Source organism: Spinacia oleracea, chromosome 3, assembly GCF_020520425.1.
Source record: "Spinacia oleracea cultivar Varoflay chromosome 3, BTI_SOV_V1, whole genome shotgun sequence".
NCBI lineage: Eukaryota > Viridiplantae > Streptophyta > Magnoliopsida > Caryophyllales > Amaranthaceae > Spinacia > Spinacia oleracea.
Window position 1 is genome coordinate 649,330 of NC_079489.1, and position 10,651 is coordinate 659,980.

General features: G+C 36.6%; 1 protein-coding gene across 1 annotated transcript; it reads right to left on the reverse strand.

Moving 5' to 3' along the window:
- Positions 1 to 4,087: 4,087 nt before the first annotated feature.
- Positions 4,088 to 10,169, reverse strand: LOC110782366 (proteasome subunit alpha type-5). The gene is made up of 10 exons (XM_021986503.2): positions 10,035 to 10,169; positions 8,504 to 8,540; positions 8,301 to 8,382; positions 8,089 to 8,169; positions 7,288 to 7,401; positions 7,045 to 7,146; positions 6,283 to 6,341; positions 6,035 to 6,137; positions 4,850 to 4,915; positions 4,088 to 4,420 (listed from the first exon to the last, which is right to left on the reverse strand). Exons 2-10 carry the CDS (start codon positions 8,515 to 8,517, stop codon positions 4,328 to 4,330), a joined length of 714 nt encoding a protein of 237 aa, XP_021842195.1. The 5' UTR covers positions 8,518 to 8,540; positions 10,035 to 10,169; the 3' UTR covers positions 4,088 to 4,327.
- Between the last annotated feature and the right edge of the window lie 482 nt (positions 10,170 to 10,651).

The window sequence follows — 10,651 nt, forward strand, 5'->3', positions numbered from 1 at the left end:
ACCGCACTAGGGCGGTAGGGCCAGGCCAAGAATTTCAAAACATAGCCCAAGGGCCCACATGTCGGGTCATCGTGTCTAAACCTAATTTTACTAAATTCAACGCGCTTTGCCGTGCTGGGTTGAGTTGTGTTGTGCCTTGTCGTGCTTTTTCAAAAAAAAAAAAACGTCCAAACCCGGCCCACGACTTCGTGTTCGTACTGGGCCGTGACTTTTTTCGTGCCCGTGCCAGGCCAGGCTTTTTTGTGCCTGGTCAGGTCGGGTCGGGCCTCATGCTAGCTCGGCACACAACTGTCTTTAGATGCCAATCCTGATTAAACAGTGAAAGAACACTGATGTCTCAACTCTCAACCCTGTCATCAACCAGACAGAATGGTTGTCAGGCCCAGGGTACCAGAATTTGTTCATAGATGAACAAACCTAAGTTACCCGTCAATCTTAAACATGGATCAAACCTATCTCGATTGCTCGATAATAAGTGAAAGCCAGTTATAGTCACTCTATACTCAAAGCGAGACTGAACGTATCTTTATATGGTGCAGGAAAACCGATGAGATCTAGCCATTCAAATGCAGCACCAACAGACTTGTGAACAAATTTCAGAAATACATACTCTGTAAAATGATCACTGAACAAGCCTTTTGCAACTTGAAAGAAAAAGGAATTTCTCACAAGATATATAATCAAGTACAACAACGAAGAAGAGAAAGTTCTAGCTGTTGTATCTCTCTGATAGATTTCTATCTAATAGCAAATTATCTAAGACAATCAAATTCACGGTCAAAATCGTTCTAATGATTCACAAGAAACTTATGGGCGAAATCCACAATTCGCCCATGATAAAGCAGGGCATACTGCATTCACTAAACCAAACAACAACAGCAGCAGCAAAATAATAGGTTCAGACTTCAGTTTACATACAACTGCATTCTACATTACCTAACAGCAGCAAAATAATAGGTTCAGACTTCAGTTGTTCCTTTTCCAATTGCACATCATAGTTGCTCAACAGATTGAGTGATTTTGGAGGTAAAAGGGAACTAAACAAAACTTCTTTCGGCTCTATTAAGGTTCACATCTGTTCAGATGAAATACAACGACTTTCGAGACAGTACAACTAAAATCGAACAACACCACTGGACCTGAATTCAAGCCTTGGACTTACCTCAACCCCAGTTTTACAAGGGAGCTAACGGCCAAGTTTGGTAGCCGGCTATAAATAGTGTCAAAGGGAATGAATTTATATGTAAATTTGTAAAGAAAATCAATATCCATTCCCATGGTAATGATAGTTCACTCCAACATATCTCTTTTTCTTTATAAATTTTCATTACCATCTATTACCATTTGGGGAGTGAGATTATGTGGAAATGCAAATTTATGAAGAAAAATATCAAGTTTGAGACAGTTTTATTACCATGGACATCATGATGTTATTTTTTTGCCAAATAAGACTAAGATTTATTCTCATTCTCACCATTTATAACCGGCTACCAAACGGGGCCATAAATGGAAAGCTCTCAGCCTCTCACGTCTCAAATCCTCTTATTCTCTTAACCTAAACTCCTACAATCACAACTTCATAAACTCACCCTAAATCGAGGCAAGCTGACATTTGTTTATGCGCCCATAGTTACATACTTACATACAACTGCATTCTACATTGCCTAACAACAGCAGCAAAATAATAGCTCAGTTGTTCCTTTTCTAATTGCACATCATAATTGCTTGACAAATATAGTGATTATTTAGGTAAAAGGGAAGGAAACCAAATTCTTTTCAGCTCTTGAAACATCCATATACAAAGACTTCGAGACTGTACAACTATCAGAGAACACCATTAAACCCGAATTCAAGCTTCGGACTTACCCTAACCCAGTTCTATGGAGGGACAAAATGAAAGCTCTCATGTATTAGTTCCTCATAACCTAAATTCCTACAATCATAACTTCACGAGTCCAAGCTCCAAAGTATAATACAGTTTCAACAATCACCCATCAAACAAACACTTTCATGCAAGAATCATAATTCAGCCAATTATAGAATCAATCAACATCTCATGAATAAAGGGAAAACTACAAATCCAAAAATAATAGGTTAAGACAAATAGTTGATCAACAAATAGAGTGATTTTGGAGGTAAAAGGGAACTAAATAAAACTTGCAAGAATCATAATTCATTCAATTATAGAATCAATCAACAACTCATGACTAAAGGGAAAGCTACAAATCCAAAAATTTATCATATCAATCACAAAATTTCTTCAATTTATAATTCTCAGTATCAAAATTTACAAAAATTGAAAGTAACCCCCAAAAATTAAGTATAACCCACCTCAAAAACCAACTAAATCACCATGAATTGCTACTACTACCTACCAAAATCACATTTAAACAAAAATTCAAATCAAACCCTAATGTAAAAATTATCAAGATTACAACCTGTCATAATGCAATGAGCCCAGACAGATTGATTAATCGTCATCAGATTTCTTGGGTTTGCGATAATTCTGCTCGACAAGACGGCCGACGAAGAAGGCGGTGGAAGCAAGCTTTTGAACATCAGGAACTTTGTAATTCTGGGCAATATAAACACCGCAAACTGTGCCCACCATGAATGAGAAGCAACTCTTCACTATTCCCATTTGTTTAGAGCTTTCTTCTACTTTCGTTGTTCTTCCCTCAAATTGATTTCAAATTGATTCGAGGGGTTGTTTTTGTTTCTGGGTGAACTCTTCCTCAAGTTTCTCTTTACCTCTATGACAAGAAATTTCCGTTTTTATTTTTTTTATTTTTTCCGGGTCTACAACTAGCCACAAGGGAAGCATAAATTAAAAATCGAGTCGGAAATCGGAATCTAAGACCTATTGTATACAGACTCTTGATTTTAAAGATATTTTTTATTCACCGGGTAAGAAAAGAAGGTCAATGGAATGAGCTCTAAGTTTTTTTTTTTTTTTTTTGCTAAAAAGGACTAACAAAGTAAGAAAAAACAAAACTTAATTAAAAACCGAAGAAAAAAGTCGTCGACGACGACACGCACTTGTAGAAAAATCACGAGCCGCGACCACCGAAGAACGAGGCACCTTGTCGACCCGAATGGAACAATAAGGATTGAAGAAGTTGTCTAAGGTTAGAAAGTATACGAATACGGAGATAGGATTCGAAAGATGGCCGAGCAGAATGACAACAAGGTCTGAGTCAAAAAGTATCCAAATAACCGAGATGATCCAAAAAATGGCTGAGCAGAATGCCAACAAGGCCCGGGTCCGAAAGTATCCACATAACCAAGATAGAATCCGAAAAATGGCCGAGCAGAATGGCAACAAGGTCCGAAGAGTTCGTGTGAAGGAGAATGTTTGTATATAACCTAGTCGAATTACCGAGCAAAGACCCCAAACAAGCCCTAAGTTGTTTCCTAGAATATGCTATATTGATCAAATTGTTATTGAGCCAAGAAATTCGAGTTTTTTTCTTCAAACTCACTTTAAATACCATATTACGGAGTATGTTTTTTCCTTTCAGGGTAAAACAACGCGTAAAAAAGAACTGACTCATCAAAAGTCCGGTTCCTTCGCGAACTCATACATTGTGCTATTGTAGGCTTGAAGCCATACAAGGCACAAAGCAAAACTAGTTGTGGCATAATATGAGAACTTATACTTTGTAGGATTTAACCACAACAACGATATTTCTCGAGTGTTTAGATGCATCGAAAAGGGCAAAAACCAAACATTTTGAAACACGATTACATGATGATGAAATGAAACGGATAAATTATCACCTTTCATTTCTTTAACGGCTAATGTTGCAACCAGTCTAACCCTCTATAAAGCAAATATTAATAAGAGAAAATCCTGAAATCATGGGAATCTAAGGCTGCGTTCTATTCACTGATTTTCACTTATTTTTTCTGAACTTATTTTATATGAACTTATCTTACATGAACTTATCTGAACTTATTAGAACTTATCAAAACTTATTTTAGTTATAAATTGTACTTGGCCAACCCTTATTTTTCCTGAACTTATCTTATCTAAACTTAATTGAACTTATCTGAACTTATTTTCCTGAAATAAGTGGAAATAAGGTGAACAAAACAGGGCCTAAGATCTAATAAGTTCCAGTTTCGGTTTCTTTAACAAGGTTGAATTTCTCACATGCCCAAGCACTCAGCAAAGAGTACATACTACGGTGCAAGAACAGATTTGAATTCATTAGGTTACATTCAAATAATCAACCAAAATGGTTTCGAGAAAATATTTGTTAACCAAAGAGAGAAACTCAGAGAGCACTAAAGATAGGCATAGCAGTTCTTGGCAGGGTGTTCCTCATAGACGGCCGATGACGGCCTCAACTTCAGATGGAGAATACAAGTGGTAGGTTGGTGAGACCTTTGCAATGTCGACGTTGTTTGGAGTCAACTAACAAGAAAAAAACACAAAGATTAGATTGGACCTCTGATTAGAAAAAAAAAAACACATGTTGCAACTAAGGCTCTGTTTGGTAGGGTGTAAAACGTTTTCGATGCAAAATGATTTTTGATGGAAAACATTTTCCAAGGCAAAACATAATTCCAAACTAGTTTTCCTTTGTTTGGTTCCTTAAAAGAAAATGGGAGAAGATGGTGAAACAAAGGAGAAGGGAGGAAAGATGGAAAAGTGATTGCCCTCCCTTTCTAATAGAAAAGGTTTCTCCACATCCGAGGGAGTTATGAAAAATTGTTTTTCATCCCTTGTCAAACCAAACAACGCAAAATGATTGAAAAGGGGAAAATCGTTTTCCAAGAAAACGCTTTACACCCTACCAAACGAAGCCTAAGACTAAACATTGATTCGGGAAAATATCAATACCTTTTCCTCCATAACCTGCTTCAAGATGGAAAGTGCTATGGTCTCAGCTTCTTGGAAAGATAAATCCTGCAATGGATAACAGAGGCATGTTTATGACAAGCAAGATTGCAGCACAAAGAGCAATAGAAGTCACTAATACTAACATGAGCTAAGATTTTCAAGAGCAAGGAGAACAACCATTTCTCATATGCTATAGGTAAGAAGGTGTTGGTGACTCGGTGGGGAAGTCATGTGGTCTTTAAACTTCCAGAGTGTAAATCTTTATATACAATTTACAAAAGTCTGCCCAAACTTTTGCTTTGTAAACCAAGGCTGAAGGAGGTAAAGGCCTTTGCATGGATAGCTAGTATGAGTACGCTCAACATCGATGATAATCATCACAAACAGTGGCCTAAAGTGTTCTGTGATGGACCCCAGTCTCTAGCTGAATTCTAAGAAGACACCTTTTCCATGAGTAAAACTGTTTAAAAGTTAAAACACAATGGTTCAGTTGGCTTATTCATCTTCTACTTCGGCGCATTAGCAGGTTACCTAAGTGGAAGAAAACAAGGGAGGAAGTTCCTTCGAAGAAAGGCATGCTTAGCTATTCTTTGGGGTTTGTGGCTACAGCAGAATAACTTTTCCATACTAGATGTATGGATAAGAATTATTGTGGAGTAGAGTTGTTTGCATTACTCTCCTTTAAAAGGATTCAAAATGCAGTTTGCAGGAGTCTTTATGATAGCACAAATCCCTTTTTCCCAATGGTTGTTAAATAGCAGCTCAAATAACGGGAATAAGCATTTGAGTGAGGACACTTTTTTCTATATTCTTCACTGCTTTAGATGTCTTCCCTTATTATACACCTGCGATCTACCCAATTGGCTAAATGTTCCTAAAGCCCATAGGTCAGTGGAAACAATGTTACTTTCCCAGCATAAGGTTTTACAGTGACATGCTTTATCGGTGATACATGGACTGAAAGAAAGGACAGAAATTTCAAACAATAATTCTTCTGATCAATTGGGATTGATTTTTTTGCTTCTCTTTAGGCACTTGGTTAAGTCTTTTTAGTGATCTTACAGATGTACAGGATGATGCCTTCTTGTACTACGTTTATATCATATTTTGAGAAAGTTCAATACTGCTCAAACGGCAAATCCTAGATGATTACATCTGACTTCCATATAAAGAAGGGATATATACCTTTCGAAATTGTTCCTGCAAGGAGCTATCTGCACCTTCAGAACCAGAACCAATAGCCTTTGCACTACACTGCCAGAATGTACCGGAAGGATCTGTGTAATATCTACATAACAGAAATAAATAAAATGTTTAAGCTTCTGACAGACAAAACCCCCACAAAAGCAACAGAACTACGGGCAAGGCCGAGTTTCATAGAAATGGCTTTCAAGAAAAGATTGGAGCAAATCAAAATCCAATGACTAACTTACAGGCTTGGTCCATTTTCATCATGACCTGCAATGAGGAGAGATACACCAAAAGGGCGAGACTGCACAAACACACCATACATTAGAAGCAGATGTTGGATCATTAATTTTTGTCAAGAACAGTTGCAAATTGAACTGTTCAAAAGTTACAAGAACATAATAATTTATATCACTAGGAGGGGGAGGGAGCTATCTTCAACAAGAAAAAAAAAATTTGTTTCAGTGGAAGAAGGTTGTTTTCATGCTTATATTTTAGCCACCAGTGGCGTAACTGATCTAAGTTCAACAAGCATTAATGGTTACATTTTCCCTTGTTGAGTTAAATTGAAAAACAACTTCAATACTCTCTTGTCACTTCATTTTTCTTTCTTTTTGGGAAGGGGGGTAGAGGAACTGAAGAAGGGCCGAAGGGGATCATAATTTATAAAAAAATCATCTGGAATACAGTAAGTTCTGGCACATGCAAAATATTTACTTCCCAGTTTTATTGAACCAGTCAAAAGGTGCACCTTTGTATCACACATATTGTAAGAGTTTGTACGTTTCAGAATGTGGTTCATGAGGGAAGTAAGCGAGGTTGGTCACACTAATCCACATTATCTACATAAAACATAGATTTTTACATGTTTTGAATTAGATTCTCCCATTGTATGCTTAAAGACAATGGAATATTTAACCCTAAAATAGACAATGGAATACCACCTCGCCAGCAATAAACAAGAGAAACGAACAACTATTAGGAACTTCAAAGAAAACCCTGCATACCATCGACTCTTCATCTCCTTCCCCGAAACGAAGCGCTAGATCACATAAAGCCTGTGTAGTTGACTCAACAGTCATTGGTTCACCGTAAGAGAACCTATGATTCTGTTGCAAATGGCATTGACACCAACAAGAACCAAAGCAAAAGTCAAAAACAAGATACCAAGAGAGTAAATATTAGTCACCCCATACTACACTAATAGGCAAAGCCACATTATAGTAACAGCATGACGACGTTAAAAGTACCTGGGTCTCCACTCGTGCATGCTCAACAAGTGTACGAGCATCAGCAATCAATCCACTCATGGCACATCCTATATGATCATCAATTTCCATGATTTTCTCGACACTGCTAGGCTCCTGAAAAAAATAGAACAAACAAAGGTTTGACATAATCTTCCAGTACCAGATAAAAATAATGACAACTAATAAATATAACACATGGGAAGATGACAGATTAACTTGGTGTATCTCCCTCAAAAGGTTGATGACAGTTGGCATCACCAACATAATATCTTTTTTCGCATGTCAAGAACAGCTTTCAAGAGAATAAAGTTGATATTCTTTACTCTAAACTTGATGTAGGAACTTTAAGTACTAATTCAAAAATGAATGGGACCATTACTGAAAATTAAGATAAAGGTTGCTCAGAGAATTTGATTGCGAAAGGCCTGACTTGTCTCGGGGGTGACAAGAATTTAAAGGAAAATATCCTTGGGATAGAAGAGTAGTAGAGACACCATAGCTCTAGACAAAGAAACACTCTAGCACTCTTCCAAACATAACGAAAAAGGAAGGGGTGCTAAAATGTCTATTGAAACAGAACACTTAGAAAAAATGTCTGTTGCAATTAAACTCACACATCGAGATATCATTTGGGAAAAATATTTATAAGAAAACGTTAAGAAATAAATCAGTTCAAGGGATAGCTATCAAATAACAAGAAATAGATTCACCATCTATACTTTATATAAATTCGGACAACTAAAAAGGAAGAGGTGCTAAACACTGCGCAATTAACATGATCAGGGAAGAACAGACAAATACCAGCAATGGAGATGTGATACGTTTTTCCACAGCAAGCACAACACCTTCCTTGGTCTTTATCCCAATCGCAGTAGAACCCAGCTGCATTGAAGTAAGACAATCATATCAGCACTGCTACTCCAGTCAACAGTACCATCCCTCCACAACTCCCCAAACATAAAATTATCTAACTCATAACAAGATATTAAAAGCTGCATAAATAAGTTGCATACCTTGATAGCCTCGATAGCATACTCAACCTGGAACAACCTGCCTTCAGGTGAGAAGGTATTGACTCCTCTGTCATACTCGGTCCTTTATTCACACCACGCAGAAGAAACGTTTCAACATAAGTCTTGTCGTAGAAATTAGTATTCACGCATATAAAGTGTTTACAGAATAGAACAATGGATTTGTAAACAAAGCTTAATTTTACCTGGTGAGAAACATCTTGATCAGGTGAAATCAACTATCTGAAACCAAGAGAACCACGGAGGGATCAGTACATATTTTAGAAGGGTTATACAATAAACCACCTTATATCTTTGGTTATTTTGTACTTGAGACCACTTTTCCCATACCACGTGGAAAATCTAAGGAAAAGCACATCTGCATATGCCTACATTAACTCCCAATTGAATAAAATTAGCCAATGGCAATGGTACAATGCAACAATTAAAAAGTAGAGGAGTGAATTAGGTTGTTACATTATATGACACACCATGTCAAACCTTTTATATATTATCAATTATTCTATTCAATGTCAATAAGGTATTCAAAGTTGTGAATTGTTTTGACTTGGATCGGCTTGAATCTTATACGAAGTATAAAATATGGATATATGGAGTAATTCCATTCAATTATTCACTATATTATTTTCGAACCCAAATTCTAGTTCAGTTTGGAGCAATGCCATAGAAATTGACATGCGCCGCTACTCCCAAATTCATCCACATACAATCTATCATTTTACTTTTTCAATTCCAAGCACCAACCATCATAGAACACACCAAATCTATTCACATCAACCACAGCAACCATCATCAGAGCAAATATATCTGATATTCTGATGCAAAGTAATCTCCAATTAACTTCTTCATCGCCCCCTCCCCCTCCAGCCGACCCCGCCTCTTAAGGAATAAGGCTATGCCTCCCCCTACGCTCCCAAGTATACTCTCCACAAATAGCTAACCCGGACATCCAGCGATCATGAAAAATCAATACATATTTACACCATCAATAGAGGAGGCTAACTAAGTACCAGACTACCAATGCTATGTGACACATCGTCAAATCATGGTGATAGTAAATTGAATATAACACTAAACAACACATCAAAATCATAATCATAATCAGGAAACCTCCTCCCTCGGCCATCGGTATCACTGTGATCAAACTCTACCTTTGTCAGGGCTTAAGCTCGAACGAGTTTACTAAACATAAACTCGGGAGCCCCCCGAATATCTCAGACAATAGTTACTTACAATTTATAATCCAGCAAATTACAAGATGATAATAACAAATATATCAAATTTCAGACACCATTGACAAATCTCTGGTCCTAATTAAAATGCTAAAATGAATTAATGTTTTCTTTTCATATTTACACAACCCCACAGAAAAACAACAGGATTCAGAGTCCGCAAGCTAATCAAATCGTCATCTAAAGAACCCAATTCAAAAACCCTAATTCTGTTGAGTTGCAATTTCTGCATCAAATACGCTAAATCGAAAACCCTAATTCTGGGTTTGCAATTTCTGCATCAAATACACTAAATCGAAAACCCTAGCATGCGAAAATCATTATCGATCGGCTAAACTTAGGCCACAAATCTTCATAAATTAAACCTCAAAATCAACCAAATAAGAACGTAATTTGAAGCATCAATTCGCAGAATCAAACACATAAACAAGACTATTGAGCAAAACGATCGAGAAACTGGAACATTGGCTTCAGAAGAACTAACCTTGTTTGGGGAAGCGGGGAAATCGAGAGAAATGGAGTGACAGTAAAGAGGCTGATGAACACTGCTTTATTGCTCCTTTGTGCTTCAAAGTGAAAGCAAAAATGAATCCACTTTATTTTCCTTTTATTTTTATTCTTTCTTTCTTTGCAAGAAACAAAGGGGGAAAAGTATTAAAACATAAACTAAAAATAAATTTAAATCATTAGATTAAGTTTTAGATCAATAAGTTCAGATAACTTAGTATTATATAAAGTTCCAACTAGCTTTTGAGTCCGTTCATAGAACGGGCAGTTGTATAGTGGTTGTTCAGATGTCTTTTGAAGTTTTAATTAGTGAGTACTTGTGATTTTTGGTAATATATGAATTAAATAGAGATGTAATTTGAATGTTGGAAAAATATAAAAATTATATGCTGAATAAATATTGGATGTTAAAGGGGTGGAGTGGAAGAGACTACATTAATAACTTGATGTTGAATAAGGAAAATGGAGTGGACGAGCCATTAGAAGTTGTAAATCATAGAAACAATAAAGAAAAATTGAAAAAAAAAAACAAAATAAAATGATGGATGAAAGGAAAGATGTCACATGGCTTCTAATAATCTATGGTGTTCCTTT

Excerpts from the sequence above, each read along its gene's own strand:
- LOC110782366 (XM_021986503.2), bottom strand. Across the intron at positions 6,342-7,044 it reads AAGGAGATGAAGAGTCGATG|TCTCGCCCTTTTGGTGTATC; the intron begins GTATGCAGGGTT and ends GTGTTTGTGCAG. Across the intron at positions 4,916-6,034 it reads TGCAGGAACAATTTCGAAAG|GATTTATCTTTCCAAGAAGC; the intron begins GTATATATCCCT and ends TATCCATTGCAG.